This window comes from Protopterus annectens, chromosome 9.part0 (assembly GCF_019279795.1).
Source record: "Protopterus annectens isolate FY-2018-M chromosome 9.part0, PAN1.0, whole genome shotgun sequence".
Lineage (NCBI taxonomy): Eukaryota > Metazoa > Chordata > Ceratodontiformes > Protopteridae > Protopterus > Protopterus annectens.
The window spans coordinates 1,144,343,908-1,144,360,921 of record NC_056743.1 but is presented as its reverse complement, the minus strand read 5'-3'; the positions used below and the strand labels follow the sequence as shown (position 1 = coordinate 1,144,360,921).

At 40.7% G+C, this 17,014-nt stretch overlaps 1 protein-coding gene across 1 annotated transcript in view; it reads left to right on the top strand.

The window, feature by feature from the left end:
• LOC122811877 (membrane-spanning 4-domains subfamily A member 12-like) overlaps positions 1-16,622 on the top strand; it is a 656,330-nt gene extending 639,708 nt beyond the window's left edge. Inside the window, exon 7 of the mRNA XM_044084013.1 lies at positions 15,513-16,622. Coding sequence (XP_043939948.1) covers positions 15,513-15,653 — 141 coding nt within the window. The 3' untranslated portion in view covers positions 15,654-16,622. The remainder of the gene's footprint in view (positions 1-15,512) is intronic.
• Positions 16,623-17,014: the final 392 nt, after the last annotated feature.

The following is a 17,014-nucleotide window of genomic DNA, read 5'->3' as shown; positions in this document are numbered from 1 at the left end:
ATTACATTGTGATTTTATGACATTTGTATATATTTTCCTTGTGTTCCCATTTGCGCACACATGCCCTGCGGTTGTACTTTGTGTTACCATGGATATGACATTAAATGTTGATTTTTAGGTGTTGTGCATCTTTTCTTATGCCATTGGCTGTATATTTAGCCACTGGCATATGTTAACTTTGTAATACATGAGTCTGGTCCATTTTCATAGCTCCGATGTTCTGTTTTGCAAAATGTAAACCAGTTTTTTTTTTGGTTTACATTTCTGTGGGCTTACGCTATGCCTGCACCACTTAATGAATCGCTATGTACCTTCATTTGCATGGTGCAGTACTGCACATGGGGTGATTAGCATACCTGAGCCAAGGGCTGCGCAGATCTGGCATATGCTGGTAGTGCACATGGAATTGGATCATACCTGAATCGCTCAGCAGCCATATTTGGCATTATACCGCCTATGCTATGCCTGCACCTGGTGCAAGCTTCATGAATCCCAGGGTAAATGTTTTATCCAGATCATAAAGTTCTGTATAAACTGCATGAGTTAAGGATTTCCTAGCATTTATAAACATACACTCCACTTCTGCAGCTATTATATTCTTTTCTATGTCCTCTTTATATAGTTTCATTTTTCCTTATGCATCTAACACTACTTCTTTAAAACTTTTCATTTGGGGTCCTTTCTTTTATGACTGCTTATTGGCTGGGATTCTGAAAAAATACTAATAAGACCTTATAAGGGAAAAGTAGTGTAGTCAAGGTAGTGCAAAGTGGCCCAATAGTGATTAACTCTGCAGTAGTAGCCATACTGAGTGATGGGGTTAGATTAAGTAGTTCACAAAATGGGGAAAACAGAGCAGGTGGTACAATGCCAGCACACCCCCACTACAGAGTAGTATGCATGTAGCATGCTCGCAATGATGCATGCTCACATGCACAATGATGGATCGTTACGAACACACTACATACATGCATGCTACTTATGTGATGCATGTGACTTGCAGAAACACTGAAGTGTTTTCAGCACTAATCGTACTGCTATATTTCACTGTTACAGCTTACCAGAGGTATTTTACAACATTGTGCCCTGTCCTGCTATTCAATGTTTTCAGTCCCATGTGTAGTTTTTTATTACACAGAAGTGGTTTACTTAGGATTTGGGGGCTTTCTACTGCTGAGACAATGAAGTGCTTCACATGTCATGTTTGCTGTTATAGTCTACTGTTACAGCCAACATGGCTAATTAGCAACATTTCTTGTATCCTGTAACAATTATGCTACTGTATATTTTCAATCCTGGATGTGAGCCTGATAGAAATGTACTCCAGAAAAGTATTTGCCTCAGGGTAAAAAAATACATGCCACCTAAACAGTCCCTCATGTGTAGGACATTGGCACAGTCCATGGGTTGCAAACAGTGTGAGTGCCCAAGTTAATGAAGCTGGGTTGAACCAACTCCCTGAACATGTAGTGCCCAGCCTGAAGGAACTTATCAGCAGGTGAGAGACATAGCATATCAAATTTTGACTTGCATGGTACCAGGGAAATCATGCCACATAAACTCTGCCAAATTCTAAAAGGAATACACATGGGTTACTATTTGACTTGAAGTTATGGCACAAATGCTTCATAATGTCTGGATGTGAATGTAATGCCTTGGTCCATCAAAATTTCTTTGGGTATCTCCATTGTCAAGAACAGGTGAATCAACTTCCTGGTTATAGACTTGAAATTTGCCTTCTGAAGGGGACTACCTACAAGTAAGCTTGTTGCACAGCTAAAGATGACCAAGATATATTGGTAATAATTAGTGGACTTAACCAGGGGATCCTTAATATGCATAACATCAGGGGATGGGCACACTTTTTGACACTTCAGACAAGTAGCACAGAAATGTTCCATCTTTTTCATAAATCTTGACCAATAAATATGGTCTAGTATTTGGGTTTTGGTTTTATCTTCCTGCACATGTCGGGGTAAATATGGTTGTGAGCCATTTTCATCACCACCATGGCCCTAAAATGCCAGGAGACCAATAACTGATAGGTGGCTTATTACTTTCTTTTGATACTTAGTAGAGAAGGGCATGTTGCATCTCAAGACAGGGGTAGGAAGGTTGGGGAGTGTAAAGAGGAGTTTGTTTTCACAACCATTAAAAGGCTTTCATGGGCCAGACTTAAGATCCCATCTTCCCATTGAGCCTTTTTAAAGTTCCCTCAGCTAGCTGTAAGTTCATGCAGATTGGGTCCTTCCTCCTGGGTAGCCCTAGAAAGTGACTGTTTGTCTTACTTTTCCACTATGTTAAATACAGGGACATCTGTGTTTGATTCTTCGCAGAGGAAGGGTAGATCAGTCCATCGATTGAATGGCTAACCTTTTTTCCTATACACGTTTAATCTGTTTTGATTCTATTATTTCTTTAACATATTTAGCCTCCCTTACCCTAATTCCTTTATTTTCTAGAGTAACCCTCAATTTTTCCATTCTCTCTTCCCCTTTCTTGCCTTATTCCTGGCTTCTTTGGAGTCATTAAGTTCTTCCTTCTTGGCCTTTCCCTTCCTGTATTATTACTCGCAACCTCTTTGGAAATAGTTATCTGTATCATAAAGTTACCTGATTTAAGGGCATGCTACCAATGTGCTTGAGTTTATAAAGTGAGTATCCAGTCATTTTAAGGTTTCATACATTTATGATTTTGCATTTTGAAGTGGTATGTATATTTTTGTTTTGCATTATTTACTGTTACAGTACACTGTAAATTTCCTTATTCTAGCTATTTCTCTGTAGGGTTGGTAATTTCCCCTTTTTCCATAAGAGAGACCTTCTGACCACTTTTCAGTTTCCCCTATTATTCATTTCACAATTCCTTGAAATGAGGGAAGTATTTTCCTATAATTACACTGTGGTTGAGATAGGGCACAACCACAACTAAATTTAACGCTGTCCCAAATCGAGTCAGTATCTCGACTTGGGTGATTGGGAAGCACCTTTTTTCTCCATGAATGCTAATGACTTCTCTGATTTTGAGAGTCTGAGCCTTTTCTTTGCACAGGTGCTGTGGCCTAAATAGAGTGACCATGCTGCCAGGGTACAGGAGCTCTTGTAGCTCCCAGCCACTGACCTTGTGGATCCACTTCAATATAATGGCTGTAGCACAGGAGCAAAAACATAGTTCTATCAGTTTTGTGGTAGCGTGATCACAGCCTGTGGTTTCTTGTTCTCCCTTTCTATCCCTGGTTGCCTGAAAATACATATCCTGCCTTCCATTCCTATAGTACTTCACTATATGACTCTATTTCCTAGCACACAGAACAAAGCACCCTTCACTTTAGAGAGACTTTTCACATAGTTTACTAGAAGACTCTAAATATGCTATCTTGACATAATATCCTCTTTACCAGGGTTACAGATTTGTCTGATTTCTGGCGCAAATTACGAACACACACACACACACACATACACACACACGCACACACACACACACACACACACACACACACACACACACACACACACACACACACACACACACACACACACACAAAACACAAGAGAAAAAAGCCTCTGCTTAGGCACTGTTAGAATTATAGAAGTGATTTCTGGGGAACAGCATGAAACAATATTTGACAACAGTGGTTATTGCTCTCATGTCAATCTATGACTAAGATTTCTAAATGTTCCCCTTTGCTGTTATGTCCTTTAGTGTTTAGTTAATATTTAATTAAATCTTCAGATCATTAAGTGTCAAACTCTTACTATCTTATGTTTCAAAAAGACCCTGACATGAAACATATGGGCTAGTGTCTCAATTTTTATCACTGCCCTGGCCAACAGCCTTATCTTAACCTTGTGAAAATTTGAGCAATAAATAGAAAGCACCCACATAAGCCCTAGGGGCTTCTCCTGTAAGATGAGCAGCTAGTACATTGGCCCTTACTGAATAGTTCAAATCCTCCTGTTGAGCAATTCATTTAAAAGTGACCAAATAGCCCTTGAAGTTCATATTTCTAAGATGTTTTAAAGGGGTTTACTGCCTATGACTGGCCAACTGATTTTGCTTCTGCCACCATTTCTTCAGCATTAGTAGCAATGGTCTGCAATAGTTGGTCAAGTAATAATCTACTGAATGAGCTTTTTAGGGTAATTAGCACTAACAAGCCATGACAGATGGAACCGTTTAGCTTAAAGTATAACTTCTTCTGCCCACTGCATTCAACAGTTGTAAGAAGTTACACAGTTAACATTTGCTCAGATTTATGACTCAGAAATTTATTAAAAGGGGAGGACGATTTTACTGTCAACTGTTATACGTGGAACAACAAAATAAAATACATCATAGTATAAAAGCAAAAGTGACAAGTTCATTTCTTTTTTTCTAGCCTGATCTGCATCAAATATGCAAACTATCCAAAGTTCTTTGATGTGAGTTACCATCACAATTCACTTTTAATTAAGCAACAGTTCTCTCTCCTTTCTGTTTTGGTAGCAGTAAATAGTAGTTCACAAATATGGAGCAATCTGTTCTCTTTCTCTTCTCTGAAGCAGTAGAAACAGTTGACAACTCACACAAAGTAATGCACTATTTCTGCAGTGGCAACAGGTAACAGTTCACAGAGACAAAAACAGCATGCTCTCTTCCTTTCTCTCTCTCTTTCTTTTTGCTGCTGCAGGTCTGTCAGAAATAAACTTTTTCTTTTGTGTAAACAAATAATAACATAACAAAAAATGGGCAATTGTTCAGTCACTTTTTTTTTACCTTCCCTCCAACCACCCAAACCATGTACAGTCTTGAGCTGTTCTCCCAGGCTTCCACTCTCACCCATCCCTGAATCTCAGATTGACTCCTTGCCGGGTACCCCAGGCATGACTCTTTGCTTGGTGGGTCCCCTGTCTCTTTGTGTAACCAGCCTCAATGGTACTCATTGTTAGGTAAGGGGAGTGAGGAATCCGATGGGGAGTGATGATCAAGGAGCCTGACAGACATCATTCTTGTAGTGACTGATAAAAGTCCAGAGCTGTGTAGACAGCAAGTGCAATGAGGTCAGTATGTTGTTGATGTCCCCTCATGTTAGTCTAAGATGTTTTGAGAGTCTCCCTGTATCCATCAAAGAGATTACAGAGGGAGTGGGCTTCCCCCTGCCCTGCCATCAGGATAGGAGATCCAGTGATGAGACACTTCATTCTACCTTCCCTTACCCACCCTACTGGTAATATAAGTCCATTCTTAAACTGAGGTCATCAGTGGTGCATTGGACTGCTTAAGAGCTTAGTCACTTTTTGTCAAGTTTTCCCCCTAACAGGTATTAGAAGTCAACTGACAGAGACAAATTAGTAGGCGTTTCTCTAAGGGTATTTTCCCATTAGCAGGCAAGAAGTCCTAGCCAAAACAGAATTCATTGTGTTGTGCCTAATACATTCTCTGAGTGAATTACAAAGTGCAGACAATAACTAGGCAGGCTTTAAACACAGAAAGTTGCAGTATTAAACAAGATATTTTACCTCTGGCTTGAGTAGGAAGCACTGAAAAATAGGCGATTAAACAAAAAGTCTTGTAATGTTGATTCTGGTATAGACAAAAATAGAGTTGATTAAAACTGGCTCCAGTGCAGACCAACACTCCAGATTAAATGCCACGGGGACAGCAACTCATGCCAATGGTCTGAAAGCTATTCCTTTTACTCACCATTCCTGTAGGGGAATGTGGTTTCCTATCCACTCAATCTTTCATGCTACTCCTCTCCCAACAGCAATGGACTCTTCACTCCTCTCCTTCCAGGTCTTGCAGACTCTTCCTTAGTGTTCTTAGTGAGTCTTGTAAACTCTCTTAATATCTACCATATTGGTTTCCCTCACTGATTATATAGACAGGTGATTCTTCCCTAGAGCTTAATATAACAGGTAAAAATTTAAAGGTGTGGTTACCTGTCTTATCCCAGCCAAGTCCTAACACCCATGGAAGCTAACAAAATCCTCAGCTTTTCAAGATTTTATTTGCCTAGCAGTCCTACACCTTCATGTCTGTAATACCTTGTAGAGACCAACTGTTAGCACCATTATGCCATGTTACCATATGTTACCATGGCAAACTTTGAATAGCATCAGATAATTAGTGGAGGAGCTGAGAAACAGCATTGTTCTTTTATTTAGAAATATCTGTATTTAGCTGAAGTGTGTGTGTGGTCTGCATTGCTCTGAATATCGCTCGTCTCTGGTTACATTTAATTTTGATTTGAAGCTCATCATTTAAGGTTTGATCACTTCTATTTTGTATCTTATTTTAGTGTTACATTTGTTTTGTTTTAAGTTTTCTTTTCTGTTGGAGTTTCAAGTTTTTGGCTAGGGTCAGTTAAAAAGTTACCAAAGAATTCCTTTGCAAACTTTGAATAACATCAGTTAATTAGTAGGGGAGCTGAAAAACAGCATTGTTCTTTTACTTAAAAATATCTCTATTTAGCAAGTGTTTGTGTGATCTTCATTGCTCTGAATATCACTAATCCATGGCTACATTTAATTTTGATTTGAAGCTCATCATTTAAGGTTTGATCACTTCTATTTTTGCATCTTATTTGAGTATTACATTTGTTTTGCTTTAGGTTTTCTGTTCTGTTGGAGTTTTAAGAGTTTTTGGCTAGGCTCAGTTAAAAAGTTACCAAAGAATTCCTTTGTAAACTGTGAATAGCATCAGTTAATTAGTGGGGGGTGCTGAGAAACAGCATTGTTCTCTTATTTAGAAATAACTGTTGACACCTACCTTGACCTAGCCAAAGCTTTTGACACTATTCTCCACTCTGGCACAATAGATAAACTCTCCCAGCTATGCATCAATCTGTATGTTACCAGATGGGTAGCTAACTGTCTCACTGATAGAACCCACTCAGTCAAGATAGGGGAAGCCATCCCTAGTGGTAGATCTGTAATGAGCGGTGTACCCAATGGATCAGTCTTGGGGCCTCTACTTTTTGGGATATACTTTTCTGAGGTGCAAGCCAAAACCAGTGGTCTGTGGCTGACCACGTTTGTAGATTACATCAAGCTGGGTGCTGTCTTAAATTCCCTTAGTGATGTGAACATCCTCCAAGAGCACCTTACCCAAACTAATGACTGCTGTCAGAAGCATGGCCTCAAACTGAATGCCAAGAAATGCATCATTATCCTCTCTGGGGAAAATGGCATCCCCATTAATTATTATATTAATGACAATGTACTAAGCATGCAATCATTTGTAAGGGACTTGGGAGCCCAGATTGATAGCAACCTGACTTTTGATCACCAAATTGCCTCTGTTGTACAGAAGGCTTTCTACATGGCCACTCTCATAAATAAGGGTATTTCATCCAGGAACAAGTAGGTCAACATCCCTGTACTCCTCCCTTATCAGACCAATTATTGAGCACAATGTCCCCTTCGGCATGTACCTTGCCAAGCACATGTAGCAGCTGGAGAGGCCACAGATGTTCCTCACCAGGAAAATCCAAAGTCTCAACACCTATCCTATACTGATAGGCTAAAAGCCCTGTCCCTCTACTCTGTCCCATACAGATTGCTCATAGGTGACTTGTGTCTGGCATATAAGGCCATCTCAGACTCAGCCTTGATGGAGTTGCTGCTTATCCGTAAGTCAAACTCCACTCTCTCAAACCACACACAAGACCTCAACCTGGTCTGCGACATTAATAGAACTTGTTGGTGGGATAGGTTTGTGGCCCAAAGACTCGCCCATCTGTGGAATAGACTCCCTCTCCATGTCAAGCAGAGTACCTATTTAGCCCTCTTTAAGAGGTACCTGGGCGACTGAATGGGAAACAGAAAATGCACCCCTGGGATCCCACCTGTGTCCCTGCTGGACAGGGGAAACAGGTGCTGGGCTTATAAGGGCCTCAGGCCATTAGCCTGGTGTCATCCTATGAACCTATGAACCTACATGCAGTAAATTCCACTTGCCCAACCTGCAAGCAAGGCCTCATCCTGGTCTGTGACATTAATAGAACTTGTTGGTGGGCTAGATATGTGTCCCAAAGACTTACCTATCTGTGGAATAGACTCCCTCTCCATGTCAAGCAGAATACCTCTCTAGCCCTCTTTAAGGGGAATCTGGATGACTGGATGGGAAACACAAAATACACCCCTGGGATCCCACCTGTGTCCCTGCTGGACAGGGGAAACAGGTGCTGACTTTGTGAGAACATGAGCAAAATTCTTGGCTAGGCTTATAAGGGCCTCTGGGCCATTAGCCTGGTATCATCCTATGAACCTATGAAGCTATATGCAGCAATGTACTGCACTGTGTCATTGAAAATGTAATTTTTAAGCAAATAGGCTAATATGCCTTGGATTTCAGCCGAACTCAGTATGTGGACAAAGCAAACAACTACTATGTATATACATATTAGTTCTTTGATAGTTCCTATGTTGACTAACAGCTGATATCATGTGATCAGATTGTGGCTGCTTAAATACATTAAAATAATACATACAGTTCCTGCTGGGGATGGATTGGCAGCTTTGTTAATTTGCTGATAATACCCCTGTCTGCTTATACCTGAGGAAGCTGCTTTCTTCTCCATATCTTGTCTATGGCTGTGTTGACAGCTATGGAACAAAAAACATGTGACCATAGTTGTATTGCACCTGGCTGCAGCAATTTCTCTTCATTGCTGATTTGTTGTGCACATAGCTGAATGGTAAGAAAATGTCTAGTTGTTATCTGTATAGCAGGCATTCCCATGCTGTCCCCACCCCTTCACAGTGATGCTGCCAAGCTCCCACCATTGGGAGCTCTCATAACACTCTTTTTATTTTGAAAAAAAAAATTACCCTAGTTCCACCGTCCTGCCTAGTGAATGAAAAAGGCTAAATAATCACTGAGTATCAGAACACCAGAACACAATACAACAAGTAACAGTTAGTAAGGTGTGCATACACAGCAGACCATAGTTAATAAGTAGCTATACACTGTTGTGCTGTGTAATGCTATCACAGCACAACCGTTCATTCCATATCACTAGTATGCCTAGTACATCACTGTATGCTCTGTGCAAAAGTGCTCCATTCAGAGATAATGCTAGTCTGTTGTATAATTCCTGTTATTACCATGATCTGTGTTTATGAAAAATAGTAATGATGTATTAGTATACCAAACATAGTGTGCAGAATGCAATTATGCAACTGTGCACTATGTTTATGAACAGCCTAGCCCGAATTAATAATATAATGCTCATAGATTCATAGGAGGTTACTAGGCTAATGGTCCTAGAGCCCTTTCAAGCCTAGCAATATTAATCCCGAGTTACCCCAACTGTCCTTGGTTAGATGGGCATAATTTGCAGAGTGAGTCTATGATCAGCACCGACTACCCCTATCCATGAGGAACATGGGTGCCACCCCCGGGGTGAATTTGTAGTCTCCCATCCTTTTGTCTATGTTGTGCTTGAATAGGCTCAGAGAGGAACTCTGCTTCATATGAACTGCAAGTTTATTCCAGTCGAGTGTCAATCTCTGGACGATATATCTGTCTCTCCAGCATGTTCTGTTTATGTCACAGGTTAGGTTAAGATCCCTAGAGTGAGTGACTCTTATGCAATTTGACTTGCGGATGTGCAGCATTTGTATTAGGGCAGGGTCAGAGATTGCCCTGTAGGCCAGGCACAATTCATCTGTCAGTAGTCTGTAAGATACAGAATACAGTGACAGGGCTTTCAGTCTATCCATTTCAGTCATGATTTGAAGGCCCTGTATTTTTTGAGTAACATCTATGGTCTCTCCAGCTGCTGCAGGAGTCTGATGAGATACATGCAAAATGGAGCATTGTACTCTGTTAATGGTCTGATGAAGGCTGAGTACTGTGGAGTTATAACATCCTTGGACTAGGATGCAAAGCCTTTACTTATGAGATGTGCAACATAGAAGGCTTTCCTTACCACTGTGGAAACTTGGTGATCGAAGTTCAGATTGCTATCAACCTGTGTTCCTAAATCTATCACCACTAGGTTTGAACTTATAGGGGTGTTGTCAATATTGTAATAAGCAGGGAATTCCACTTTGCCAAAGGGGACAATAATGCACTTTTTTGTGTTTAGTTTTAGTTTGTGGCTTTAGCCCAATCATTTATCTGTGTTAGCTGCTTCTATAATATGTTAACATCTTTGGGGGACTCGAAGATTGCACCCAATTTGCAATCATCAGCAAACTCGGTAAACTAAAGGCTGCCTACTTTAGCCTGGACTTTGATAAATAGATTCCAAACATTAAAGGGCCCAGCACAGATCCTTCTGGTATGCCACTCGTAACTGGTCTACTTGTAGTGGTGGAGAGACCAACTTTCACAGTATGTTTTCTGTCATTGAGCCAGTTGGATACCCATCTAGTAATGTAAGGTTTAATCCCAGATGGGCGAATTTATTAATGATATCTGAGTAGAGTATTGTGTCAAAAGCCTTGGCCGAATCAAGATAGGTGGTATGCACTGTTTTGCCTTTATCCAGGTCCTTGGTGACATTCTAAAAGATGTCTAGTAGGTTTAACAAGCATGATCTATCCATAATAAAGCCAAACTGGCTTGGGTCCAGAGTTTGAAGGTCACCTATGTCCTTGTTGATAATGTCCATGAAGATTCTTTCCATGGACTTGCAGATGAGGCTGGTTAGACTCATGGATGTATAGTTACCAGGGTTGGTTGATGGCCTCCCTTAGTGTAAGGGATTACTGTTGCTGTTCTCCTCTCTGTTGGAACAAAGCCAGTTCTCAGGGTATGGTTAAAGAGACCACCAAGTGGTTCCACTAGGTCCTGTTTGAGATTGTTTTGTAAGCAATCTGGGATGTTATCTGTTACTATTAAGGCATGTTTTTGGTCTTGGAGACCACAGATATAACCTGATCTCTAGAGATACTAGGCAGGAGACTGGTGTCAGGTATGCTTTAGGGTATGGCTGGTGGGGACAGGGGGTTGAAGTATGCACCAAATCTGTCAGCTAGCAGGTTGGCAATTCCCTCCAATATAGTGTGAGTGGTACCATCCACTACTAGCTTGGCACATAACCGGGCATTCCCTTTTAGATTTCGGGATGGAATGCTATTTTGGCTTCATAATTAGCTTTAGAGGACTTTGCAAGATTTCTGATTTACATGTTCAAGCTGTGGATGGAATTCTTCCTCCACTGAGTAAATTACCTCTTGTTCTTAAACATTAGTTTCTTCCTCTTGTTATATAACCTGTTTATACTTGAAGTCCACAAGGGTGGCTTGTTTTTTGGGAGGACCTGGTTTTGATCCAGTCAGGTACAGCCAAGTCTATATAGGTGCTTAAGTGTTTATACAGGGCATATGTGTACACCTCTGCATAGGAATAATTATTGTTTCTGATTGTGGGGGAGGGGGTTAAACTTTTTATACCATTACATAGTAGGCTGTAGCTTGATTTGGAAAAATGTTTTAGTTCTTTTGCTCCTGTGGGGGGTATCAAGTCCAATAGTTACTTTGAACAAGACCGATTTATTGTCTGACCTCATCAGTGAGGGCATCACACAGGTGGGTGTACAGAGACCTCCCCCCATGTTGGTGAGTACTATGTCTAGGACATTTGAGTCCCTTGAGGGAGGGCAAACTATCTGTTCCAGAGCATGTTTATTGACAAACTCCAGGAACCTCTCAGTGAGCATGCCTGTGCTTGTGTATATCTCCTGTCAGTGGAAGGTTTGTTGAAATCTGCCATGACCAAGGTGTTTGGCTGTATGGCAAGTAACTCCAGTAAATCCAGGTAGGTGATGTTCTTTTCTTGTTTTGTGGTGGGGGACCTGTAGTAGCAATAACGTTGTAGGGTTTGTACTTATAGTTAGTTGGACATGGAGTTGTTTGAGAGAGCCATGCTGTCTGACAAGTCTCAAGGTGTACTTGGCTTTAATGATGATGGATACATCTCCATCTTTGTTTCTTTCATGCTCATTTTGAGGTCTGAATGTGTAGATGGCATTGTAGTTTTGCACTGCCAGGGTGCTCTCCATGGCCTTGAACCATGTCTTAGTGACTGTACAGATGTCAGAATCTTCCAAGGTGAGTAGTGCTTCCAAGGAGTGCATTTTCCTGTTTAGACTCCTAGCATTAAGCAGCATAACCTTGAATTTGTCTACAGTGGATTTTGTTACATTGGAAATTTTGTTGTTTTGACATTGCCTAAAAAAGGCACTATGGGGAAGGCAAGCACCTTTACCAGTATCCAAAAGTCTAGAGGAGGCAGGCAGACCATCTCTGGAAATGCAGCATGCTCTGTCAACCATGTCTTCCCAGGCTGACAGATACTGGATCCCCCCGGACTGACACCAGAAGCTAAGCCAGTTGTTGAAGTCAATCATTTTTTGTTTATACTTTGGCATCATCCTTGGTAAAGATAGAATGCTGCTTTGGGCTAGTTTCATACCTGCCTGGAACACATATCCTAAGTCATGTTTGTCTTCATATAGTCCAGAGAGGAACAACTCAAGTCAATCACCTCAACATGAACTATGACGGAGTAAAAATGGTACTTGTTGTTGAGTGACTTGAGTGTATGCGTGATTTGATGTATCCCGGCACCTGACAGGCAGATGACAAAGACCTTCTCCTTGTCCAGCCTGGTGAATGGGGCATTTGTGTGTCTCACTATGGAGTCACCAATGACCAAGACATTGGGTTTTGAGGTGTTTTGCCATACAGACTTATTTGCTGAGGCACTGAGCTGTGTGTTATTATGTCTACTGGTTTCTATTTGCTTTGCAGTGTGTGCAAGTGGTTTGCGTTTGGGAGGTCTCTAATGTTCCGGTAGGCTTCTAGTGACTCCTTCTGTGTATGTGGGATTATGTGCCATGTTCTAATTTTGTGTGAGAAGTGAAGCATGTGTTCCAAAAATCTGTTTGTTGTCTGGTTTGGTGTTATGTGAGAGAACTGATTCCAATTTTATTGTGTAATTACATGTCTCACATAGGGAATTTGTTTTAGGAGTAAGTGGCTGTTAGCATATGTGAGGCAATTTCTACATTGCCTGAGGATGCCCATGTCTATCAGGATGGTCAGAGACATGATGGGAAGCTGCCTGCCATTTTAGTAGGTTTTTACTGTATGCACTATTAAGGAAGGGAGTGAGCTAATTAGACCAGACAATTAAGACTAACAAAGGGGCTTATTCTTCTATTGAAGACTAGGGATAAGTGTAGCAGTGCTGTTCAGTGCACAGCTGATTTGTCCATTGTGCAGCAGGAAAGCATGGGAGGGTTCCACTGACAGATATCAGGGCAAAGCTTGTGTTTCAAGGCATTTGCATCTATACAGGGCACTGCTAACCCACTCTGCATAGTATGCAGCAATGTGCAAATGGGAGGCTTAAATACAGGTGAAAATAAATACTTTAGAGATAAGCTACCAGTAGGAAAGCACACAATGAACCTTCCTCTAGCAATCCCCAACTCAGACAAGGCAGGATCTATTCTTCTGCTACAAGGGTACAAGGAAGCCTTTCTTAATGTAACATGGCTGGTTTAGTGCTCAAGTGTAAGAATAACTGGCTAGATTCAACAGATCTGAATCTAGACTATATTATCTAGGCTAACAGTACAGTTGAAATCAAGGGCAGAAAATGATAGAGTCACAAACAGTAAAAAGCAGATATAATGCCACAATTCGACAAAGTACAGTTTAAAAAGTGCAGCTGAATCACAAAATATACTTATTTTCTTGTTTTTAGCCTTGGGTGTCTTGGATATCAGCAGAGACCCTCACATTCAATGTTTACCATTAATGTGACTGTCAAACACAATCATGTTTAACACCTGCCTTCCTTCCCCATATTTTTTCCTGTGAGTTATTTTCTTTCTTTCTTTCTTTCTTTTTTACATTTACTATTTCTAAGACTGGTCAGAAATGATCTGTTCAGTAAAAAAATTCAAATAAATACACTGTTTTAGTGTGAATGTTTAATTTCGTTAACATTTTAAAATGTAATTCTCCATGCACATTTATTTTCTTGAGATTTGGATAATGGCCAGTTTTTAACTGTAACTCTGCAGGTACATATGGCAACTGTAAATTAATATCCTGGCCAGCATACACTGAATGTGTGTGTGCGTGTGTGTGCGTGTGTGTGTGTGTGTGTGTGTGTGTGTGTGTGTGTGTGTGTGTGTGTGTGTGTGTGTGTGTGTGTTTGCATGGTAAGTTGTCAGCATGTTATTCTTTCCTTTAACATTTATAGCATGCATGCATGAATATGTAAAGCACTGTAATCCCACGTCAGAGCTGAGAAAGGTACACTGCAAAGATAAATGGACTTCTCTGAGATTTGAATAGGCATTGAAAAGAATGTGGTTACTGTAAATAAAGTTGCTATTAAATTGTCTTTTCTTCACCTTTTTAAACTAATATACAAAACTGTTGCTTTATTCTGTCTCTAAAGACAGGTGTTATTAGGAGCAGCTGTATAGCATTTCCTACTGTGTGCTTTCAGTGTACACCCATAAAACAGGTGACTATATATAAAGCATTCATCACTGGTTTTAAACTTACATATGCATATTTAAACAATGAAGAAAACATATAATCCTGTGCTCTTGTCCTGGAATCCTTTGACTACCAGAGTGCCCTGTTATCTGTCCTGGAATCCTTTGACTACCAGAGTGCCTTGTTATCTGTCCTGGAATCCTTTGACTACCAGAGTGCCCTGTTATCTGTCCTGGAATCCTTTGACTACCAGAGTGCCCTGTTATCTGTCCATGAATCCTTTGACTACCAGAGTGCCCTGTTATCTGTCCTGGAATCCTTTGACTACCAGAGTGCCCTGTTATCTGTCCTGGAATCCTTTGACTACCAGAGTGCCCTGTTATCTGTCCTGGAATCCTTTGACTACCAGAGTGCCCTGTTATCTGTCCTGGAATCCTTTGACTACCAGAGTGCCCTGTTATCTGTCCTGGAATCCTTTGACTACCAGAGTGCCCTGTTATCTGTCCTGGAATCCTTTGACTACCAGAGTGCCTTGTTATCTGTCCTGGAATCCTTTGACTACCATGACTACCAGAGTGCCCTGTTATCTGTCCTGGAATCCTTTGACTACCAGAGTGCCCTGTTATCTGTCCTGGAATCCTTTGACTACCAGAGTGCCCTGTTATCTGTCCTGGAATCCTTTGACTACCAGAGTGCCCTGTTATCTGTCCTGGAATTCTTTGACTACCAGAGTGCCCTGTTATCTGTCCTGGAATCCTTTGACTACCAGAGTGCCCTGTTATCTGTCCTGGAATCCTTTGACTACTAGAGTGCCCTGTTATCTGTCCTGGAATCCTTTGACTACCAGAGTGCCCTGTTATCTGTCCTGGAATCCTTTGACTACTAGAGTGCCCTGTTATCTGTCCTGGAATCCTTTGACTACCAGAGTGCCCTGTTATCTGTCCTGGAATCCTTTGACTACCAGAGTGCTGTTCCTTATCCCTGTGTCTTTTGAGTGTAAACTGTCTCTGTGTTCAAGAAATGACTCATTTTCATTTATGTCTGTTTGAATTGCAGCCTGTAATACTGATGCAGAATCCACAGGAATCGCAAGCTGTTCCTTTGATTTCTGCACAAGCTCCCCAGTTGATTCCAGCACAGCGAGGTCCTCGAAGGTTTTCACCACAGCATACTCATCGGATGTTTCCTCCACAATAGAGCCTCCAGGCCACAAAGTTCTTGCAGCCCCCAGCATTTCCTCAGATGCCTCCATGGAATGCAGCTTCTGTTTCTGCCCCTACTGCATATAATCATTTTTCTTATATGGATAAAAAATAAAGTTATCAATCCTACTTTTTGAATACATAATCATACACTATAATCATATATATCATCATCGACTAAAATCTATGAACATTTTACAGTATCAAGATCACGGAAGAAGCTCACTGGTTATGTTCTTCTTTTGTTAACCTTTTAAAATAGTAACTGATGCTTTTTAATGTTTCTTTGTGCAGAGTACAGAAAGTGTACACAGATGTTTTGGCTAAAACTAACTGTTGCTATTATAAATTATGCTGCATTGTGAAACCTTTAGGTATAACAGCATACCTGTAAATTTAACAACAAAAATCATGTACATTGCTACTCAAGTTGTGGATAAACAGGCACACATCATAGTTCAAAATACATAATAGTGCAACTGGAGCGGTAATGGTGAAAAGTGCATAAAGTACCCTGGTGTCTGTTTACAGTAGCACCCCGTTATATGTGACAAGTACTACTGGCCCAGATGAATATTGATAATGGATGAGTGGCACAGCTCGGGTGTTAATGTATTCCAATAATGCCCCACCCACCCAACATATCCTACTTGCCATTGCATTCAAGTAAAACAATCTGTTACTGTTCGACAGTTTCAAGGAAATGGAGAAGCTCAGAATAATTTCCATCACAATAATGCACATACTGTTTCTTCTACACTTATTATCTCATTTTTATCTTTCCAAAGACTTGTATGATACTGTTTGACATTAACAAGAGACTAACTCTGTTCCTGTTTCATATCTGTCTAGTTCTCTCTATCCATGCATACACATTCATTCACGCACATGCTCATGTGCAAGCACGCACACACACACGCACACACACACACACACACACACACACACACACACACACACACACACGCACACACACACACACACTTGTATCTTTCTCATTTTCTTTTTCTTTCTCTTTTGATGACAAAAATACCTATGAAATTTTTTGCTACATACCCTGCTCCCACCTTCTCTTTTCTTGTGAACCTTATGCAAATATTGATTTTACCCTACAGACTAATGCTGCCCAGACTTGACTTCACTTCCTATTGTACTCTGCTCTTTACAGCAGCAAATGTAAAGTGTTTTATTAACAATGCAGATTCATTTTGGAATAGCTCTTCTACCATCCAGATTTCTGCACATTGTTATGCAAACTGTCCTCTACCTAAGAAAAGAAAACAGTGATTGAAAGTATCACCTTCTGTCTTGTTCCAGTCCACTAGCAGCCATTGCATTTACATAGAATGAAGCAGA